Raw genomic sequence first — 23,935 nt, 5'->3', positions numbered from 1 at the left:
TTCAGTCTCTCAAGTACTTCATGGTTAGTACCTACTGATGTCCGTGTCACCAGGAGTGTCTGTTTTAACAATTTTTTTAAAAGGACCATCTTCCTTCCTTCTTTCATTCATTTACTCATTTCATTGCATTGTTCTGTGTGCTTCCTGTCGGCTCTCTTTCCCTTCCTCCACACAGTGCCAATTCAGTACTCGCCCACTCCAGATCCACTCCCCCATCATGCTTAGATGCTGTCACCTCTCTCTTCACAGAGTAAATAAAAGGTAGAAAGCCGATATCCCCCAGTGCCCTGCACTTCATCTATACATTTACCTGCACCTAATTCTATCCTTTCTTTTCTCCTGTTATCATAATGGAAGAAGAGGACCCTAGGTTCTGAATTTTGCCGCTTATGGAACTTCATTCTATTCCTTAACTTCTCCTTCATCTTTTAACTTCTTTCTTTTGCCGACTCTTGTCAAATTGTCAGTTCTTCTCTATCTTAAAGCACATACACAGGTAATCAACACCAAAACAATTTGAAAAAAAAAAATCCTGCTCTATTTCATGTTATCTGTAGCTGCTATCACATCTCCATCTGTCCTTCACAGCCAAGCTTTTTGAATAGCAGATCACAGTTGTCCAATGCTAGTGAAGATGTCCAAATTAAAGACAGATTTGCTACATCACAAGTCACCACTTTCTGGGGGTAGTCCAGCCCATTCCTCTCCTTGATATCCTTTCCTTTTCTGAAGTTATTTTAAACATAAAAAGAGGATTCTTCCATTTGGATGTTTTAATATAACTACAAACTCAATTTATTTTTAAACCATAACTTTATTAGAACATTTGAGTCTAAAACTAATGGCCTGACTTTTTTTTTTTTTTTTGGAGATGGAATCTCACTCTTGTTGCCCAGGCTGGAGTGCAGTGGTACAATCTTGGCTCACTGCAACCTCCGCCTTCTAGGTTCAAGAGATTCTCATGCCTCAGCCCCCCGTAGCTGGGATTATAAGCATGTGCCACCACACCCAGCTAATTTTTTTTTTTTATTATTTCTATTAGAGATGGAATTTCACCATGTTGGCCAGACTGGTCTCGAACTCTTGACTTCAGGTGGTCTGCCTGCCTCAGCGTCCCAAAGTGCTGGGATTACAGGCATGAGCTACTGAACCTGGCCTATGGCCTGGCTATTAATGGTGTATAATTCTTATTGAATGGCTCTTTCTCCACTTAATGGAAAGGCATTATTCTGTGCGGCCTGTAAGGGAGTAAACCTTGGTATATAAGAATAGGGTCTCAGTTGAAGCTGTGGGTTTTGAACTCTGGAAAAAAAGGGAGTTGTCCTGTAACAGGAAATGAGACAATGCCCCACCGTGTGGAGATTCCCAGGTTTGAAACAAAGAAACCACAGAATATGCTGCAAAGCTGTGTGCCATGGGCAGAAGAGTGAAAGGGGACAGCACCTGTGAGCCTCACGCAAGGGCTGGCCATGGTATGACCAGTAACTTGAATATTGCTGGCCTGACCATTCTTGCACAGCACATGTTCACCTTCTAGTTCTTTCCGTTTTGTTTAGTAAAGACTTTTTGGTGGGTTTCATCTTACCTCTTGCTAAAAAGAAAGAGGGCTTTGGGTCCATGTGGGTGCTCTGAGCTTTTACTGGAGAATGGCATGGCTCTGGAGCTGGCACGGTGGTTCAAATGGTCACCCCCATGTGATGACTACAGGGAGGAGAGTGGTGAAGGCCACTGTTCAGGCAGCCACCACACCTGGACATTCCCTGGACAGTACTGAAGCCTGGAGTTTCAATGTTTTATTTTTCACAGAAGAGCTGCTTACCTTAAGAGCATGCTGAATACCCCTTACCCCCTAGACACCCACGCATGAAACCAACGAGTCATCTACTCAAACTGTCATCCGAGGTGTCTTTCCTTGAAATAAATACTCAAAAGAAAATAGTGCTACTCTCAAGAACAGCACAGGCCCATAGAACTATTGGTGATGACGAAATATTCTATATTTGTGCTGTTCAACATGGTAGCCACTAGGCAAGGTGGCTACTGAGCACTTGAAATGTATCTAGTGTGACTAAAGGACTGAATTTTTAACTTGATTTCCTGTTAATTGATTTTAATTTAAATAGCCACATATGGCTAATGTCTGCCACATTGGTCAGTGGAGCTCTAGAGCTTTTTAGTGTAGTGGAACTCGGGACATAAGAATCACAGAAACTAGCCTTGACAACATGGTGAACTGCACCTCAAATACAAAAAATTAGCAGGCGTGGTGGCGTGCTCCTGTAGTCCCAGCTACTTGAGAGGCAAAGATGGGAGAATCGCTTGAGCCCAGGAGATTGAGGCTGCAGTGAACCAAGATTGCACCACTGCACTCCAGCCTGGGTGATAGGGTGAGACCTTGTTTTAAAAAAAACCAAAGCAAAAAAAATCACAGAAACTGCTTTTAGGTTCATGAAACAAGAAGGTTTGAGATGTATGTTTCAAGTTTGAGTTCCAGTCACATTTAAAAATAATTCTGTTTTTCTTTTCAGAGACAAGGTCTCACTGTGTTGCCCAGGGTGGAGCGCAGTGGCTTTTCATGGGTGAGATCTCACAACTGAATTGAAAGGGAGTTTAGACCTGCCCCGTTTCCAACCTGGGCTAGTTCACCTTTCCTTAGGCAACCTGATGGTGCCCTGTTCCAGGAAGGTCACCATATTAATACTCAACTTAGTGTGAACAGACTCCAGATTGGCATAGTGCCATTCAACCCAGAACTGGGCTCAAGCCATCCTCCTGCCTCAGCCTTCCCAGTAGCTGGGACTATAGGCCACATGCCACAATGCCAGGCATCATTCACCTTTTTTAGGCTTTTCATCAAAAGGTGTCCATTTATCCTCTGTTCTCTCCTGCAGTCACAGAGGTCATTGTACCCAGTAGATTGTCACCTGCTTGTATCTGTGCTTACATTATCTCCACCTTGACTGCCTTCTGTTTTCCCATCTACCTGTTCATCTCCCACCTGTCCCCCTTAGTTTATGTACCCTCTTACCTCAAGAAGCTTTTATTTCTATTTTACATGAAAGTAAAATAGAGCACTTGAAAGTAAAATCCTCCAACTGGCACTGGAGGACTGGTGGCCAGGTTATTTGATATATATATAGAATGTCCACTTAGCCTTGCCCTGATTTTCTGACAAAATATAAGACCATTACAAATTCTGGCTTTATTTGTCCTCTAAATTCAGCCTTACAAAATAATATTCATGGAAAATAGTGACATCTCACCAATAGATTAATTTTAATCATCTTAAATGATGGATTCTATAGCTTTTGGCCCATTCTGCTGAAATGGAGGACAGTGCTGCCACCCAGAAAATGATGTCACTTTGAGCCTGATCTTTCCTATTCACTCTTTGTAAACTCTAGAGGGTCAAAGGCTTCAACAAGCTTCTCAGAAGTGGCAGTATTGTACTAAGCTTCATGAGCCTCCGCCTTTCAGCAGTCCTGCCTGTGTTTCGTGTGGGGAAACAGCTTCATTGCCCCTGAGCTTGGACCGCATTCCCCAATCTGAGACAGAATTCGCAGGGCTAAGCGTTTCAGGCCACTGATTGGCTTGCTCTGGATCTGCTGGCAGGAACCTCTGCACACGTGTGAGCACCCCTGCCGCCCCTTGGGCCACCTCGCACCAGTCTCTAAGGCTAGGTGGCGGGGCGCTGTGACACCAGGGACGACCAGAGAGTGGCGGCAGCTCACAATGATCAAATGATCGTGAAGAGGGACACCTGTGAACCCAGGTGCCACGGCAGGTGCTGCCCATAGGCGCCACGGGAGGGAATAAAGGGCGCTGCCCCGCCTTCCCTCCAGAGTTTTCGCAGCCTGCAGGGAGGGAGGACGTGCGAGACCGAAGCGTGGAGGCTATGGGTGTGCTGGCCAGTGCTAGTTTGTTGCTATTGCTGGTCATCGGCCACCCCAGAAGCCTAGGTGAGCCCAGGGCTCTGGGTACCAGTACTGCGGAGGAGGCTGAGCCACTGGAGAGGGAAGATTTCATTACTCCTTGCCTCAGGAAGTCAGGGTGGTATAGCCACACCTGAGGCATTTGGGAAGAAAGGGTGAGGGGTGGTGCATGCTCAGATGTCCCTAAAGGAAGGCCTGGGCCAGATTTCCTTTTTGAAATTTTTTTGGATTCTAGAGTTCAAGTTTCTAGGCACACCTGATAATCATGTGTGTACTAAGGAGCCTCCCCCAAGGAAACCTAACCAAGTAGAAGTAAGTTAAAGTCAAGTATCTCCCTTCCAGAGTAGTATATGTTATTCCCCAGTATCTTTGTTTTGTTTTGTTTTGTTTGTTTGTTTGTTTGTTTGTTTGAGACAGGGTCTTGCTCTGTCTCCCAGGCTGGAGTGCAGTGGTGCAATCATAGCTCCCTCAACCTCCAGGGCTCATGTGATCCTCCTGCCTCTGCCTCCTAAGTAGCTAGGACCACAGGAACGGGTCACCACACCTGGCTAATTTTCACATTTTTTTGTAGAGGTGGGGTCTTATGTTGCCCATGGTCCTGAACTCCTGGGTTCAAGTGATCAACCCACCTGGGCCTCCCAAAGTGCTGGGATTACAGGTGTGAGCCACTGCACGTGGCCCCTGATATCTTTAATGTAACCTAAATTTGCATCTTCCCAAAGTAAGCCCCAAGTCACCTACCAGAGTTAGCACTGGCTCCTTCCTGCCCAATGGTAACACAGGCTGAAAGGGAGCAGACAGGAGGCAAATTCTGGTCAACCTAGGTGACTGTGGGATATTCTGAAGAAAATATTGAGAGAAAAATGCAATAGTCTGCAGCTAAGTGCTATCAGAACATCTGTGCCAGGCCAGGAAAATCCAAACGGGAAATCTTGGTAAAGTGAACTCTCAAATAAGGCTCTGTGTGTCCACACACACACACATGCTCTTCTACACAGGACTGAAGTGTGGAATTCGCATGGTCAACATGAAAAGTAAGGAACCTACCGTGGGATCTAGATTCTTCTCTAGAATTAGTAGTTGGAGAAATTCAACAGTGGCTGGACATCCGTGGCAGGTCAGTACAACAAAGGCATTGATTTCTTAACAAGAAAACGGTGAAATATTTCCTTTGTTTCAAAAGCAAGAATCCACGTTGATTTGCAGTTTTTCTCCTGACCCCCTCTAGCTCTCTACCAAAAAGTTTACTTCATAGGAACTATCTTACTATCCAATTTATGTCAGTATTTTAAGAATATTATGTCAGATTAGAAAAGTTGATCTCCAGTGTTTCTGATGGAGATACATCTGTGGGGAGACATGTTAGCTGCGTTTGTAACTTTCTTCTCGGGCAGGTCTCCCTAAAATCACATGAGCACCACTTCTGCGGAGGAAGCTTGATTCAAGGAGATCGTGTTGTTACAGCAGCACACTGCCTGGACAGCCTCAGTGAGTAAGTTGTGGATTTCCATTATTTGTCAGGCCTTGATTCCTAGCTATGGGACTGGGAGATTTGTTGCTCTAAATAGCAGGTTCACTCTCAGTTCCTTTCTTAATTTTGCCTCCCAGTGCACCCACCCACTGATCTTCCTGATTCCCAGAAATGTGTGTCTGTCCCAAGATTTCCAGTGCTTCCTGTTCTACTGAATTAAACAATCCTAGACATCATCTATAATTTATGGATTTAGTGCTTGGGTAGAGGTGGTGGTTACTTACTGCAATAAAGCATTAACAAGAAATGTTAAATGGATGCTCCAAAGTTTTAATCAGCTGGGTTTAAATCATTAGGTGGGAAAAAGCTGCAGAAATTACATATATTTGACCAGATTAATAGAAGGTACTAATAAGAGAAAAGAAGGAACAGTTCTAGAAAGCAACTTTTATATCCTGTTACAAATGGCATAGCATGTATGAACTTAGGTTTGTATATCAAAGAAGTAAAGGAGGCAATATTTAATTACTTAACTCAGAAAAATGGAAACATGACAAAAACCATGACTTTTTATAGATTAAAAAAAAATGACCATTGGTAACACTCAATAAATAAAGAAAACCTTCTTCAAAGACTCAGGGATGCTTAAAGGTACATTAATCACTCTTCATTTAATTACATCAAACCAAGAAGATTTGTGTAGGGGAAACAACTATTTATGAAACATTTATCTTTGGTTTTAGGAAGCAACTGAAGAACATAATTGTGACTTCTGGGGAGTACAGCCTCTCTCAGAAGGATGAGCAAGAACAGAATATTCCTGTCTCAAAAATTATTACCCATCCTGAATACAACAGCCATGAATATATGAGTCCTGATATTGCACTGCTGTATCTAAAACACAAAGTCAAGTTTGGTGAGTATGGAGAGTTAGAATATTAAAAATGCAATGGAGGAAAACTGCTAATTATGTACAAGTTAACTTTAATGTCTGTGTGGCTGTCTAGTAATAGAATAGCTTTTTTTTTTTTTTTTTTTTTTTTGAGGCGGAGTCTCGCTCTGTCGCCCGGACTGGAGTGCAGTGGCCAGATCTCAGCTCACTGCAAGCTCCGCCTCCCGGGTTCACGCCATTCTCCTGCCTCAGCCTCCCGAGTAGCTGGGACTACAGGCGCCCGCCACCTCGCCCGGCTAGTTTTTTGTATTTTTAGTAGAGACGGGGTTTCACCGTGTGAGCCAGGATGGTCTCGATCTCCTGACCTTGTGATCCGCCCGTCTCGGCCTCCCCAAGTGCTGGGATTACAGGCTTGAGCCACCGCGCCCGGCCGCTTTGTTTCTTTTTAAAATAATTTTGTTCAGTCTCTAACCTATTAAAAAAATAAAGTACTGTATAAGCTACATATCCCAGCCACAAATTATTTATGCTTAACCTAATAACCAACATTTTTTCCCTTTCATTTATTTCTATTGATACATATTAGAAGTACATATTTTCAGGGTACATGTGATAATGTGATACATTCATATAATCAAATCAGTGTAATTAGCATATCTATCACCTTAAATATTTATCTTTTTATATATGCTAGGAACGCTGGAATTATTTCTCTGATCTATCAAACATCAGGTGTATATTTGTATCCATTAATCAACCCCACTTCATCCTCCCCTCCTCCCTATCCTTCCCTGCCTCTCATAACCACAGGTTTACTCTCTATCTTCATGAGATTCAGTATTTTAGCTCACACATGAGGGAGAATATGTGATATTTGTTTTTCTGTGCTTGGCTTATTTCACTTAATATCCATGTTCAGTTTCATCTGTGTTGTTACAAATGACAAGATTTCATTCTTTTTATGGCTGAATAATATTCCATTGTGTGTATATACTACATTTTCTTTTTCATTCATCCATTGATGAACAACTTAGGTTAAGTTCATATTTTGGCCAACTAGTATTTTAAGGACTCCTGTTTCTTGGCTGGGCTCCATTCTAACTACCTACCTATATTCATCTCTAACCAAAAAGCTTGGAACATTTGAAAATGTTTTTGGAGACTTCTTTCTGTCATTACTATGAACAAGATACACAACACTTTCTCAACACAGGTAATATAAACTTTCTGGGTAAAATGCTAAAAGGCCTCCTCCTTTTTTGTTTTAAATGCAAGAAAAGGAAGTGTTACATGGCCAAAAACAAAGCACAAATCCAGAGTAGTTAGGCCACTGCCCTTGAGAGATCAAATTGATCTTTAAGATCCTAGAGATTTACCTGGCCGTGAGAGGAACTGTAAAGAACCTGGAAATTTCTGAAAGGTGATGCTTTGAAAGATAGGGAGAGGGAGTTGTGCGTGTTATGCTACATAAAGTGAGGGAATAAGGGCACTTACTTGTCTCAACCTTGGCTCTGGACAGAGGGTTCTCAGTGCAATATCAGTAATCATGAGCCAGGCCTCACTCAGGTTTGATTACTCATGATTACATGAGTAATCATGAGCCAGGCCTCACTCAGGTTTGATGCTGGAATTGACATCACCTGTGTGGCACAAACACTCCAAGGCAAAATTTTAAAGTGGTTCCAGGTGAGTAATCAGCCTCTGGCAGAAGCAAAAATAAATCCTCTCTGAGAGAATGAAATTTAAATCCCAGCTTAATATATTCCCATAAAGCTTTAATGAATTCGAGCACAGAAACGTGCAGAGAAATTTGCCATCGAAAATAGAGTCTGAAGCATTAACAATCAGAATCAGACCTTCAAAGGTTACAAATTTCAAGACAGAGAATAGAAAATGAGTATATTAAGGTTTAAAGAAGTGAAAATGTACCGAAAATGATTGAACCAGAGGAAACTATTAGATGAAAGGGAAATTTGAAAATAAGCCAGTAAAATGTGAAAATATAAAAATGTAATTGGAATTAGCAACTCAGTAGAATACTTATCTACCAGATTAGATTAGGTGTATGGAACTAGACAATCTGAAATACCCAGAGGAGACAATGAGGATAAGAGACAGAGAAGATAGAGTGTAATAAACATTCAATTTGAAGTTTAGAAAGAGTATGGAGATTGGTGGAGAGTGACTGTAATTTAAGAGAAAGTGGCTGAGGATTGGTCATAATTGATATCCAAATCTTTAGATTTAAAAAGCTTAGTAACTCCAACTATGATACAAAAAATAATTGTATATCTAGACATGTGCAAAAATGTAGCACACTAAAGGAAAGGATCCCAAAAGAATCTAAAAGGAAAAAGACACATTACCAAAAATGGAATGTTATTGATTTCTCAACAGCAGTAAGTGAATGTCAGGAGATAGTAGATGATCAAAATACTGAGAATAACTCAAACCGTAAGTGTATGTAAGAGGAAACTATTGCCCCATCTTTTCTTTCCTTTATAGAAACCCTCTACTAAGAGCCATCTATGCTAGTTATGTCAATTTCATTTCCTCAATTCTCATAGCTGGATTTATTAGGTTAAGATGTCTGTTCCACATTTAAGTGGATCAGACTTTCACTCCACTGTTCCATAAATTTGGTCTTGTCACAGTCACTAATGACCTCTATGTTGCTAAATTCAAAGTAACTTCTTAATTCCCATATTTCTGGATAAGAGTTTTTAGCAGAATTGCTCATATGTTCTTGGAAATATTTTCTTCACTTGAATTCTGGGAATCCATTAGTTATTCTCCTACCCTATTGTACCCTTTCTTAGTCTTCTATGATGATTCTTCCTCTTCTCCTTGACTTCATATTGTTGGAGTGCCCAGGCTCAACCCTGGACATCTTTTTCTCTAATTGTGCTCATTCTCTTAGTGATCTCATTCAGGATCAATAATTTAAACATCTAAATCCAAAAAACTTTGGATTCATCCTTGATTCTTCCTTCTCTGATACTGTATATCCAATGCGTCAGAAAATCCTGTTGCTTCTTCCTCTCTCACTTCACGCTTTTGCCATCTTGTTCCAGGCAATACTACCATCATTTCTTGCCTGCGTTAATTTTAATGGTCTCTGAAATTTACTGAAGCTGCTGTTTCTGTCTTCCTAATGTTTGTTATTAACCCAGTGGCCAGAATGATACTTTTTAATAGGTAAATCAGATTATATCACCCTATTCAAACCACTTCAATGGTTCTCCATTACGTTTAGATGAAAATCAATGTCATTATTATCTGACATACCCTCTTTCCTAATCTAACCTCTGATTTATTTTTTTATGAAACTTGCTTAATCTGCTCCAGTCATCCTGGCCTCCCACTGTCCCCTAAACATGTATGCATGATCCTGCAGCAAGGAGTGTTTCTTCATCAAATGACTTCTATCCAGATAACTGCATGATTCCTTTCCTCAGCTTCAAGACTTTGCTCAGATGTCACCTGCTCAATGAGACTTTCCATGATCATCATATTTGAAATGACTCCTTCCATGCCATTCTCCCTAATCTCCAGACTAATCTCCTTTATCCTATTATTTTCCATAGCATTTATTTACCACTGAACAACGTATTATATATGCTATGTGTTTCTTCTCCCTTCACCCAACACACAAACACAAATATACACACTCGTGTAGTTTCTACCAAGACAGAAATATTTTTCTTTCTGTTCATTCATTGAGATCTAAAAGAATGCTTGCCACATGATAATTTGATCATCTTGTTCTACTATCTTCTAACATTCACTTACTGCTGTTGAGAAATCAATAACATTCCTTTTTTGGTAATATGTTTTTTTCCTTCTAGATTTTTTTGAGATCCATTCTTTGTTTTTAGTGTGCTACATTTTCAGCACATGTCTAGATATAAAATTATTTTTTATATCATAGTTGGAGTTACTGGGCTTTTCTCTAAAGATTTGGATATCAATTGTGATCAATCCTCAGCCACTTTCTCTTAAATTACAGGTCTCTCCCCACCATTATCCATATTTTTTTCTAAATTTCTGAGGTTCTTTACAGCTCCTCTCATGGCCAGGTAAATTTCTAGGATCTTAAAGATTAATTCAATCTCTCAAAGGTAGGGGCCTGGCTAATTCCTCTGGATTTGTGCTCAATAGCTGTCGAGTGAAAAACTATCCTTTCAAAACAAAGCCATAGTCTAAAATGTTAGTAGATTGGGGGGCTCATGGTAGTGTGTAGAACAATTGGCCTTATGTTTTTCCTTGTTTTACTTTTTCTGCATTTCTCTAAATTTCTATAAATACAAAACAGTTTTTATGGGGGGGCCAAAACTTAAAATATGTCACCATTACATTTAGGAAGAAAGCATAGAAACCATAAAATCAATAGATTTCGCTTTTCCAAATGTATTCAACATGGCATACTTATCCATGAACCTCATGCCTTTGTTGTTCTTTTCTCAGGAACTGCTGTTCAGCCAATCTGTCTTCCTGACAGTGATGATAAAGTTGAACCAGGAAATATTTGCTTGTCCAGTGGATGGGGCAAGATTTCCAAGAGTAAGGGACATCAAAATGACCTAATACTTCTTCCAGATCTCTGTATGTCCAGGGGAAGCAGAAATAATTTTCTTGACCATGAGTAGTACATTTATCATTTTTTATCCCTAATTTCTGACACAACAAAGATTTCTGGTTATCCTCAGCATCAAAAGGCTTATACTTCTTAAAAGGCTATTCATATCACTCCTACTGCTGCCAATTTGGTTAGGTATGGCAGATAAAGGAAGCTGGATAGAGCTGTGATAGATGAGGAGGTATAAGGCAAAAGGATGATCAGGAAATAGTAACAATAGTTAAGCTTCTTTGTCTTTAATATTGTGACTTTTTTAAAAAGTCAGACTCAGAAACAAAAAGTAGAAGAGTAAATACCAGGGATTTGAGAGTGAAAGAAAAGGGAAGATGTTGTTCAAAGGGTATAAATGTGGAATTGTATGACAAGTAAGTTCTGGAAATCCAATATACTGCGTGGGAACTATAGTTAATATATTGAATACTTGAAAATTGCTAAGAGGGTAAATGTTAAGTATTCTCACTACAAAAAAAGTTAACTCTGTGAGGTGATGTAATGTTAATCAGCATGATTGTGGTAATCATTTTACAATGTATACATATACTAAAACATCACTTTGTACTCCTTGAATAAATACAATTTTTATTTGTCAACCTCAAAGCTTGACAAAAATACATTGTGATTTTTTATTTTATAAAGAATTTTAGGCAGGGTGCAGTGACTCACGGCTGTAATTCTAGCACTTTGGAAGGCCAAGGCAGGAGGATGGGAGCCCAGCAGTTGAAGACCAGCCTGGATAGTATAGGAAGACCTTGTCTACACACACACACACACACACACACACACACACACACACACACACACACAAATTAAAAATTAGCAAACCATGGTGGCATGCCTGTAGTCCCAGCTACTTGGGAAACTGAGGTGGGAGAATCACTTGCTCCCAGGAGGTTGAGGCTACAGTGAGCCTTGATTGTATCATTGCACTCCAACCTGAGTGACAGAGGGACACCTTGTCTCAAAAAAAAAAAAAATGATTGTTATAAAACATTTCTGTATTGACCAAAGTTTTCCTCTGTTGGGGAAACATTTAAGCATTTGTTTAGAGAAGCCACAATTGTACAATTGCCTATGTTACCTTAAAAATCTGCTGAATATTTTTAAAATGTCCTCTGCCATGTATCTGATTTTTAGAAGTGAATATGATTCACACCTAAAAACAATTTTACTTCTACATGTGGTTGAAAATCTGTTTGAAATAGTTCTAAACGTGTAGACTTCTCATTAATTTGTTTCCATGAGGATATTGTGTACTAACTTATCTATCCTCTCTCTGCAGCATCAGAATATTCAAATGTCCTACAAGAAATGGAACTTCCCATCATGGATGACAGAGCGTGTAATATTGTGCTCAAGAGCATGAACCTCCCTCCCCTGGGAAGGACCATGCTGTGTGCCGGCTTCCCTGATTGGGGAGTGAACACCTGCCAGGTACAAAAGTGTAAACCAGCCTAGTTGTTTAGCAACATGTGGGTGAAAGTAGATTCTGCCTTTCTGCAAAAGAAGCTCCTGTTTCTTCTGTTACTGTGTCAAAATTCCTTTTCCCTTCATCTTTTCATCTGATTTCTACTGAAAAAGTGTACTTGACCTAAGCAGAAAGAATTATTTCCTGTCTCCACATCCATTCCTACTCCTACACTTCTTTCATTTTGGTGGGTTGGGGAAAGGGATTAGTTTGAACGTGTCCAACCTAATGGAATCAAGCAAGATGATCACTTTCACAATCTTATTAGGTCCAGCTATGAATTCTTCATTTCACATATTGTTAAGCATTGTGGATTTTTTTTCCTTTGGTGCAGAATATATTTGCACAAAATTTGACTGAAGATACATAGCTTTGGTCACAGTTGTGTAAGAGATATTGGGAATGACCACAATCTCCCAAGACTGACACAACTTCACAATGAATACCAATCTTCACAAGATATTTAGAGGGGACAAGGAGACCAATTTTTGAAACACAGGAGTTTTAAGTTTTAGATAGGTCTTCCAAGTAAATTATCTTCTCTTTTAAGGTGGAGCAGTAAGGAGTCATTTTTCTTTGCCAAAAAGCAGCTTGAAAATGTTGAGGGAAGCTCTCTGAAATTATCTTTTGGAAGGATTTTTGAGTTTTTCTTAGAGGCAATGACAGGAATTTGGGAGAGAGGAGACTGAAACTTACACTTATGCCACTTTCTAAATTGGAAAACAGATAGGTTAAAGGTGCTTTTTGCTATCTGCATTCATTATAGGCAATCATTTTTTGGATGAAGCCCTCTACACCTTTGGAGAAGAGTTTAATCTGACAAAAAGTTGTCTGAAACATAGTCTTAAAGCAGCATAGATTCTGGAATGTTATTGAAGATGCAATCCTAAAATCTTGGGTTCTTTATTCTGTAGGATAAGAGCCAGTGTGGTCCTTTACATATATCCCCAGAGATAAAATTAGGTTTCCCAGGCTTTCCCTTTTTTTTTTTTTTTTTTTTGAGACAGAATCTCACTCTGTTGCCCAGGCTGGAGTGCAATGGCGCAATCTTGGCTCACTGTGACCTCTGCATCCCGGGTTCAAGCAATTCTCCTGCCTCAGCCTCCTGAGTAGTTGGGATTATAGGCACCCGCCACCACATCCAGCTAATTTTTTTTGTATTTTTAGTAGAGACAGGGTTTCACCATGTTGGTTGGGCTGGTCTTGAACTCATGACCTCAGGTGATACACCATCTCTGCCTCCCAAAGTGCTGGGATTACAGGTGTGAACCATGCGCCCGGCCCAGGCTTTCTGTTCTTAAAGCCTTGAGGCCTTGAACTATCTTGGGGGATCTATTCACTGATGCTCTATAGGACTGGAAGATGACCTAGTCTTTCCTGCAATTCCAGGTGACAAGCTATAGTAGAAGCATCTATCTATACTACCTCCCTTCCAACGATTTTTAGAATGTACATGGTAGTGGAAAAAAAAAAGGAGGAAGAAAAAGTGTTAACCTGACAAGATTGCAGCCAATAGGTATAAAGAGATTTTATCTTGATTAAAAGATTGTGCCTTGAAACTAATGATAAGGACACAAGAAAATGGATAAACAAAAAGTTGATGGACGATGACTAGTGGACTTCTTTGCCTCTACCTCTTTTCACTTTGTGATGAGTGCTGATGTTTGCAGAAATGACAAAATATTTTACACTGTGGCTATTTTCAAATTTTCTGTTTTTTTGTACCATGAAAGAGGGACTCTGGAGGACCACTGGTTTGTAGAAGAGGTGGTGGAATCTGGATTCTTGCTGGGATAACTTCCTGGGTAGTCGGTTGTGCTAGAGGTTCAGCTCCTCTAAGAAACAACCACATGAAGGCATCACTTGTCATTTTCTCCAAAGTGTCTGAGTTGATGGATTTTATTACTCAGAACCTGTTCACAGGTAGGTGAATTATTTCTTCCTCATCTCATCCTAACTGAAGGGTAGTTACTCTGCTATGTTGCAATATAATCAGAACTAAGCTTTAGAACAAAGCAAGAATAAGGCTGGTTTTAAATTCTTAGTCCAATGTAGATACTTGTGTCTCTGAAACCCTGAGTACAGAAATCTGTCAGTATAACTTTTACAAACCAAATCCCAGTATAAAATTTTCACGAGATGCCTTTTCGCATTTATGAGATTTTATTAACAGACCTTGAGAATAGACTCATTAGGGGATTATTTCTTTATTTTTTCAGTTGGCATAATTTTTCTCTGTACTACTTAAGAATACTAAAAATAAATCACTCATCTCCCACTTTGGCCACTCAACCTTGTTAACTTACTTGGCAACAGTGAAAAAATGAGGGAGGCCTTGGAGAGTTAATTTGGCTCTGTCACACTAAAATCTAAATTAGGAAAATATGGGCCTGGAGATACCAAACCTGTCCTCTGCAGAATGAAAGAGGCCTGAGAGAACACAGCTTTCCGGAACAAGCAGTTGAATGTAGGATCCAAACATTTTTTAAAATGACAAGACCCAGAGCCCCAGAACATAGTGCTCTCTCCATCCTCCATCCCTTTCTCATGGCAGTCCAAGGGCAGCCACCTGACTGAGGGTTTTTAGAAGTGGTGCTGTGGATCCTACCACAGGCCAGCACTTCCTCGGACTGCCACAGACTCTTCTTTGGTCTTAAATGTAAAAGTCCTCTTCACTGCTCTACTGCAGGGGAGCAATTCTCTTCTGGTAGCAATTGTATTCCATTTTGATCACCTGGAAGGGAAAGTTGACAAGGTTTAAAAGCCCTGAACAAAGGTAAATGGTAACAGTGAGATTTTACAAGAGCAATGAAATCAGACATTAATGGTTAATCCCAGTGAAATGAACATCGGAATGTGATAAGTGATTTATTTAAATAATGCTTCCTTAGGATAATCTTCTAAGTTTCTCATCCTCTGTTTGCCTTTTTTTTTTTTTTTTTTTTTTCAGTTCATCTTCCCTATCTCTTTCCAGAACTGGCTATGCTTTGGAAATAGGGTTAAATTCAGTTTTCTTAACCTTAAATATCAGAGAATTGAATATTTCATATCTTATTTCTAAAACCACACTAACCATCAAATCAAATAAATTACTTCTGCTTCCACGTAGTCCTTTAACCTTTTCTAAAATACTTAGTGGGTCACTCACTCTGAGAAAAAGATTCCCTCTGCATTGATTTTAGTAGAAGTTACAATTCTTAATAGTCTTTAACATCACCTTGTTAAAAATGTTTTATTTAAGTGATTATTATTGGAAAAGACACTAACTCCTCATACCTTCTACAGGTTTGGATCAGGGCCAACCCATCTCAAAAGTGGGTCTGAGGTATGTAACAAAGGCCCTGAGTTCTGTCCAAGAAGTGAACGGAAGCCCGAGAGGAGAGGGTATGTGTGGTTCTAATTAGAGAAGGAAGCTGACTTGAAAAAAGTCATCAGAGGAAAGTAAACAGAAGGATTGTACCATATTCACAATCTGAGTTTTATTTAAATTTTTGAATGTAAACTTTAAACGCCCCTCCCATATTCATACATAGGCTCCAACGTTTAAAACCTAACCCTGGCATCTAAAGCTTTTGAGTAAATGAGGGAGACTTTCCATGCCATTACTAAAAGTTGTATCCATTTATTTATTTATTTATTTATTTAGAGATGGAGTCTCACTCTGTCACCCAGGCTAGAGTGCAGTGGCAAGCAGTCTCTGCTCACTGCAACCTCCGCCTCCTGGGTTCAAGCAATTCTCCTGCCTCAGCCTCCCAAGTAGCCAGGACTACAGGCACCTGCCAGCACGCCCAGCTAATTTTTGTATTTTTAGTAGAGACAGGATTTCACCATGTTGACCAAGCTGGTCTTGAACTCCTGACCTCGGATGATCCACCCACCTCGGCCTCCCAAAGTGCTGGTGCTGGGATTACAGGCATGAACAACTGCACCCAGCTTATTTAGCATCTTCTTTTTTTTTTTTTCAAGATTGAGTCTTGTTCTGCCACCCAGGCTGGAGTGCAGTGGCATGCACTCTGCCTCCTGGGTTCAAGCGATTCTCCTGCCTCAGTCTCCTGAGAAGCTGGGACTACAGGCATGGACCACTACACCTGACTAATGTTGGCCAGGCTTGGTCCCAAACTCCTGACCTCAAGGAATGCACCCGCCTCAGCTTCCTAAATTGTACTTTAGTATCTTTAGATGAAGGTGTTTAACCTTACCCAAGACAGCCTAAAAAGAGATGGGAAAGTTGCATAAATGTTACATCTGAAGAAGTGTTTTAAAAAGTTTCTATTTTGATTCAAATTATGGTGAATTCAGAAATGTTTTTAAAGTCTGTTTGCAAATACAATGTCTAAATCATAGCCTCTAAAAATATTTGCATTCCCATAAATATCAATGAAATGAATAATATAAATCGTATAGCTTCAGGCTGGCCTCTGGATCATTTTGAAATGTTGTCGATGGGTAAGGAAAATGATTGACTTCTATCTTGTGTTTTTGAAGATTGTAAACCTCAGGGCACAGTGTTATTTGGAGAAAATGGGAAGATTCATTACCCCCATTCCAAAGGAGACTACTATTCTCATAATTGGTATGTATCCCACATAGGCGTGATTCCTGGGGCGTTTCCTCCCGCAAAATGGGACAGTTTAAAAGACTCCACTTTGGCAATTTTTTTTTTTTTTTTGAAATAGGGTTTCCCTATGTTGCCCAGGCTGGGCTTGAACTCCTAGGCTCAAGGGATCATCCCACCCCAGCCTACTAAGTAGTAGGGATTACAGGGACATGCCACCATACCTGGTTTATTTTGGCAATTTTATCTAGTATTTCCAGTTCTAATATAAAAGTATATGTTTCATCTGATATTTTTTGGTTGGTGAATATTTACTCATTAATGTAAATCATCAACCTGAATAATTATTAAACTAAAGTTTACTTGAATTGATGTATTCAAATATGTAATACTGACAGCATCTGGCAATGAGATTGCTATGGGATTTAGTGATTAATTCTGTCACATTTATTTCTATAATCATGGTAATATTTTGCTTAGCATCACCTAGAAGATGGAAAATAGTTCATGTCCTATAAGCTTTAGTATCTTTTTACAAATTTTCTACATACCCTGTCCTCTAAAATATATCTAAATATAGCTAAAAATATCTTTAAGTTTTAGAAAATTGTGCTGCAAGTATCTCATTTTCTTAAGTGATCTAAATTCGTTCTTAAAATTGTACTGAGAATTGAATAGTGTACTACAAAGATAACAGTTCTACAGTTTATAATCTGGTAAAAAGAGCTAGATAAAAATAACTATACTACAAAACAAGAGGAAATAAGCTTTATAATCCACACATCCAAGAATGTGCACACTACAAAAAAATAGAGACCAGTTCTCTTTGGTGTGGTTTTTAAGGTGCGTGTAGAGTGGTTAGAAGTGTGGGGAGAGATATAAATGTTATAGTGGAAAAGATGGCATTGAAATGAGGCATTGAAGGATAGTTATGATTTTATAGCTCATGAGGTCTTTGGTGGTTCTAATACTGAAGATTTCAACAGATGGAGAAGCAGGAAAGAGGTCATTCTAGGCCAAGGGAATTAGGTATAAGCAATGCCAAGGAGGTGGGGAAGATTAGGGTTGTTTGGGTTCTGAGTATCCCACTGTGACTGGACAACAACGTGAATGGGAACTGGGGTAGCAGTGGATGATGAGGATGGAAAGGATGATCAGGACTTAATTGCAGAGGACCTTAAGTTCCATGCAGCGAGATTAGACCTTATGCTACAGCCAATGAGTATGCTAAAACTAAAATGATGGAAAGATTATAACTTTCAGAACTAATGTAAAATGAATATAAATATTTATTTCAAGTACAGATAGAAAAGGTGTGGCTTAATTTCAGCTCATAATTTAAAAGGCTTAATGGTCTAAACTGACTTTGTCTCAGGCAAACTTGTGATGATAGAATGCCAATACAGCTTTTGCCACCTTTGCTTACGCTATTAGAATAATATTTAGAACAAGAGTTTAAGAAACTATTTTATTAGAGTCTCAGGGAAGGAACCTCTAGGGTACAATCTTTAGACAGAGAGACTGATAAGCCAGAATTTGTCTGAAGGACAATAACCAAGATGGGAAAAAAATTCAGAACAATGTTTTACGAGGTATGGTTGTGGGAACCATAATATTTTTTGATCCAGAGAAGACTGAAGAGGAGGAAGGAAGTGTCTTGATTTGTCTTAGAGGCTACTAAAGAAGCAGAATTTGACTTATTCTGAATAATTGCAGAGCTGATAACTAAGATTACTGAGTAGAAGTTAGAAGGCAGAGTTCAATTCAATATGAAGTCATTCCTTGCTTGAATCATTTCTGAAATTAACTAGCCTGCTTCAGGAAGTAATCAATGCCCTTGATAAGTGGATATTTGAGCAAAGTATTTGTATATTGGGTAAGAGACATGAAGATGGCAGCCTACTTACCCTCAAACACAGAGACTCAACTTAGACAATTAAGCATTTCAGGGATCTCTGCAAGAAAATGTTTCAAGAGAAGGAGGGTTATTGTAGAGGTAAAAATCAGATCAAATGCCATTGCATATGGAAACTCATACTTTTTGAACTGAGCAGAACTGTAGGATCAAAAGTCATATTCCTAATGGGTTAAGTGACTGTTGAAAATTTAGTATCCCAAATAATCAACACAATTTTATTGAACCCTTTGGATGTGTAAAACACCGTCTTAGGTGCTAGAGATACAGCAGTGAAAGAAACACACAAAAATGCTTGCCTTTGTGGGGCAAGTTAGAAGGTGGAAATTGGGTAATTTTTAAAAGTTACACATAATAGTAGAAGGTAGTAAATGCTATACCAAAAAATAAGGCAAGAAAGGGAGGTGGAGAATGAGAGTATACAATATCAGAGAGGGTGGTTAGGGAAGACCACATTATAAAGATGATACTTGGAAAAAAGACTTGGATAAAGCAAGGGAAGGAATTATATGATCATTTTGGAAAGGAGCACTCCAGGCAGAAGGAATGGTAGGTGTGAGACAAGAATACATTTGATATACTTGGGGAACAGCAAAGAGACCAGAGAACCAGAGCTGAGTGGCTGCAGAAGGGCAATGTGGCCAAATTATTTCGGACTTACAGGGCATGAAGAGAACTTTGAATTTTTCTGTAAGGGAGATAGAGAGCCATTGGAGGATTTTGAACAGAGGAAGATGATGATCTGACACATTTCAAAAAGATCACTTTTATTACTGTGTTGCAAATAGACTGTAGGCAGGCAAGACCACAAGCTGGGAGACCAACTACTGCAATAGTCCAGGTAAAAGATGATGCAATCATCCAGGTAAAAATCTAGCTTTGACCACATTTGTAGAGGTGGTGAAGAGTGGTGGGGCTGTAGGATTTGCTGATGAGTTGACAATTTGGGTTTTGAGAGAGAATGAGATCCCCATATGAGTAACCTAAGAGTTTTTAACCTGAGCAGTTGGAAGAATAGAACTGTTGTCTGAGATGCAAACGTTGGGGCGGTGGCTTTTAGACAGTAGAGTCAAAAGAGGCATTTTGTTTGTTTTGATAAAGTAGACTCAACTGTGCTTATGAACAGAGAGTGGGAGTTAAGAGTCATAGGAAACACATAGAAATGTGAAGTAAGCTTTCTGAGAACACAACAAATAAAGAAGGTTTGGCATTGAGAAGAGGGCAGACTAATTCCTTTTCTGGGGAAGCAACAAAAAAGGTAATCTACAGAAAAGTTGAAGAAATTTACACTGGATGTCTTAGTTATCACACGAGATTTTAATTGCTTCAACTTTAGAAGATGAAGTAGAGATAAAATAGTTAAGATATTAAATAGTTTATAGGGACTAAAGTAAGGAGTCAACCAGAGATTAATAAGACTTTCAACACCAGTAAAATCCAATTCGTATTAGCATCTATTTGTACTGTATTTCAATAAATCAAGACAAAAAATTCATTGTAAAATACAGCTTCAATAGGAGAAAACAAAATTCCCAAGATAGGTTCATATAAGGCTGAGTCACCAAAGACTATCTTCAGTGTAAGGCTAAACAAGGTGTAAACCCACCCACATGGAAAGTTACATGCCTCAACCTTGGCACTAGATGTAGGGAGAGGTAAAAAATTCTTCGAGAATTTGAACCACAGGTTAATATTCATGCAGATCTACCACCTAAATTCACACCTCAAGTATAGGCCAAAGCATGTCAAGCAGAAAAAATTGGCACTGTGAAGTTGATAGTGCACAATGTGACTGACAGAAGTGTATACAGATACTGCCTGGAAGAACTCTTTCAATTCAGGTCTACAGAAATTGTAAGACTCCTTTGTAAGATGCATTCTAATTTTAGAATGTGAAAATGTGGAAAAATTGTGTTTTAGAAATGAGGTATAGGGCCAATTTGCACAGTTAGTGACTTCTTCAGCATGCTAAGTAGCCTTAGATACTGAAAGGGTTTTATAAATTCCAACTGGAGCTAACTAGGAAATCATAAGGCAGACAGAGATAATATAAAGAAGGAGAGAGTTACACAGTCCCTCCAAGCCTCTCTGTATTCTGGTAGGTGGTAGCTAGATTCTCAGAAATGACAGATAACACCCAGGTTGCCCTCCTTCCTTTCATACCCATGGGAGACATTGCATTTCTCAGAGCCTAGATCAGTGCCTGTCACATAATAAATGCTCCATAGATTATTTGAATTAATAAATCAATGGTTTGTTTGGGGACCCCTCTCTCACTTAGCTTGACCAGACCTCAAAATCCTTTTAAAACAGCCATCACTAATAATAAATCAAAGTTGGCATAGATTTGAAACCTATTTTTCATCTTTGAGCTAGAGATTTTGAGGCCAAAAATAATTTGAAGATGGAACAATTTGAGAAAGTACTGGCCTTTGAAGTCATAAAGCCTAAACTACAGTTCCACTTTTATAAGAGATGTGATGAATCTTTTATTATCAATGCCAGGTTTCCCATTTGGAAACAAAGGGGTAATTTCTCTCCTGCCTACCTCAGAGAGATGTAATGAATCTCAAAAAGGATGATGGATGTGGAGTGTTTTTTTCCATTGAAGTGCTTGGCAAGTGAGCTTTATAATATTTTAGACAGCTTATTTTTACATCTATATTCAGGATGACGGACTTGAATAGAAAAACACTAAAGTGAAGAGTTTCTGGCCGGGCACGGTGGCTCAGGCCTGTAATCCCAACACTTTGGGAAGCCGAGGTGGGCAGATCATGAGATCAGGAGTTCAAGACCAGCCTGGCCAATATGGTGAAACCGTGTCTCTACTAAAAATATATAAATTAGCTGGACATGGTGGTGCATGCTTGTAGTCTCAGCTACTTGGGAGGCTGAGGCAGAAGAATCGCTTGAACCTGGGAGGTGTAGGTTGCAGTGAGCTGATATTGCACCACTGCATTCCAGCCTGAGTAACAGAGTGAGACTCTGAGGGAGGGAGGAAGGAAGGAAGGGAGGGAGGGAGGGATTCCAGTTAAGGAGATGTCTAGTAAAAAAAAGTGTTTGCTTTTTGGAACCTGGGCATAAAAGACTTGACTAATTCCTAAGTCCTTATTAGTAAAGGGCAGTGAGGCTGTTAACAGGTCTAAGGTAAAGACTGCTGAATTTTGGAAAGAGTTAATTCCAACATGTTAGATTCTAGGTAAGATTGCTTTGCATTCAGGTGAAGGTGAGACATGGAAGAAGCTAGGATTTATGGCCCACTAGGATTTATTTTCTTGAATAATAAATTTATGTATGAAAATAAAGGTAAGGGATTATTTTCATACTCTCTCAAGTTTAGATATGCTTTTAAAAATGTTAGTGAAAAGTCACAGCTGACCTTACTGGGAGTTAGAGAGATGACATTTTAACCCAGGGACTGTGACTCAGGATGACCTCGGAATATGTGGCTGTTTAAGGTTAGCATACGCTGTATGGTCAATTCATAATTCATGAGAATCATAATTCAACCTCTGGATGAATAGTATGAATTTTAATTAGGTGAATAACTCAGATGAATCTTAGGTTTCTTCAATTTATAGATCAAAATTCTAGCATTTTATAACTAAATGAAATTTAAGGGGTGTTTTCTGGTCATTCTCCAATTAATACTCATCTATTTGTCAGATAAATGTTATCAATTTGAGCACAAATTTTTCTCACAATGTTCCGCTGCCTTTTATCTTCTAGTGTTCTATAAAATTGTATTGTTGTTGAGTTGTGAGATAAAGCACGAGTGTTAGATTTTATTTATCAAATCTGATTCTGCCATTTGTTATATTTTCTTCACCTTCCCCTACCCCAGCTTGTGTGTTTGGAAAATAATGGTACCAAAGGATAAAATAATCCTGATAAAATTTACAAGTTTAGACATGGAAAAGCAAGTTGGATGTGATCATGACTATGTAGCTTTACAATCAAGCAGTGGAGTGCTTATTAGTAAGTATGTTATATTTCTTTTTATTTATCATTTTAGAGTATCTGAAAGACCAAAGAGATACTAAGGGATGTAAAATAAAATTTCTGGCTGCTCTGCCTATGGAGTAGCCATTATTTAATCCTTTACTTTCCTAATAAACTTGCTTTCAGTTTACTTAAAACAATAAAAATAAAAAAATAAAATTTATTTTATTGTACCAAGGGCAATGATCTCATCCTGCACACTGTTCCCTTCTAGAAGGGTTAAGGGGAGGATAGTAAGAGTGGAGACAGTGGTCAGCACACTGACTGTTCTCTTCAGTGTTTTTCTAAGTTAGGAACCAGATCCCACATTCGTCTCTCAAGTTCAATAACAGTGTTGAATGCAATTGATGTCACAGTTGTCAGAAAACTCCCTTTTGAGGCAATTTTTTTTATTATTTTTATCACAAAAATGGGTACATGTTTACCAAATTTGATAAATACAGATGAGCCAAAGGAAAAAAATATAAACCATTCGTAACCCTGTCACCTAGAGATAATCTCTATTAGCATTTAGAGGTGTATCTATTTACACATACACTTTGAACTTTACATTGTTTGATATAATTTCCTTCTCATAACACAAATGATCATTTCATGTCATTCAATTTCTTTTATTGAATACCTCTTATAAGCTACATAAACATAACCAATATATCTAACTTTGTTGAAATACTCTGTGTTAACCACAATAGAAGCTTTCTAGAGCTGGTATAGACCTGGATCTCTAGATCTCTATAAGGTCAATGGTTAGGACAAATGTCTCTTCACACATATTTGACAGGAAGCTATAGACAAAGTACTGTACTAGGGGTTATAATATTTATTGTCTAAATTATTTCATGCTCAGGCCTGCTATTTACACAGTAATTATTCTTTCAACCAATCATTTGTTAAAAATTAACTGTATTTGAGATATCATACCAGGTACTGGACATTTTTCGAGAAAAAGCACCCTCTGCCCAAATAATTTGTAGTTTGAGGTAATCAAAGGTGTAACACAAAGTTGGAAATACCATTAGAACAGGGAATGTGCTGTGCTGATTCAAAAAAGGTAGCTCTTATTT

The 23,935-nt window shown here is 39.0% G+C and overlaps 1 protein-coding gene across 1 annotated transcript in view; it reads left to right on the top strand.

Moving 5' to 3' along the window:
- Positions 1 to 3,895: 3,895 nt before the first annotated feature.
- The window catches only part of OVCH1 (ovochymase 1), an 87,406-nt gene continuing 67,366 nt past the window's right edge, over positions 3,896 to 23,935 (top strand). The window contains 9 exon segments of the mRNA XM_010357022.2: positions 3,896 to 3,959; positions 4,931 to 5,049; positions 5,327 to 5,424; positions 6,147 to 6,319; positions 10,763 to 10,858; positions 12,214 to 12,365; positions 14,133 to 14,322; positions 15,685 to 15,787; positions 22,774 to 22,855. Of these exon segments, the coding sequence (XP_010355324.2) occupies positions 3,896 to 3,959; positions 4,931 to 5,049; positions 5,327 to 5,424; positions 6,147 to 6,319; positions 10,763 to 10,858; positions 12,214 to 12,365; positions 14,133 to 14,322; positions 15,685 to 15,787; positions 22,774 to 22,855 (1,077 nt within the window).

This window comes from Rhinopithecus roxellana, chromosome 10 (genome assembly GCF_007565055.1).
Source record: "Rhinopithecus roxellana isolate Shanxi Qingling chromosome 10, ASM756505v1, whole genome shotgun sequence".
Lineage (NCBI taxonomy): Eukaryota > Metazoa > Chordata > Mammalia > Primates > Cercopithecidae > Rhinopithecus > Rhinopithecus roxellana.
This window is presented reverse-complemented; position numbering and strand designations above follow the sequence as displayed.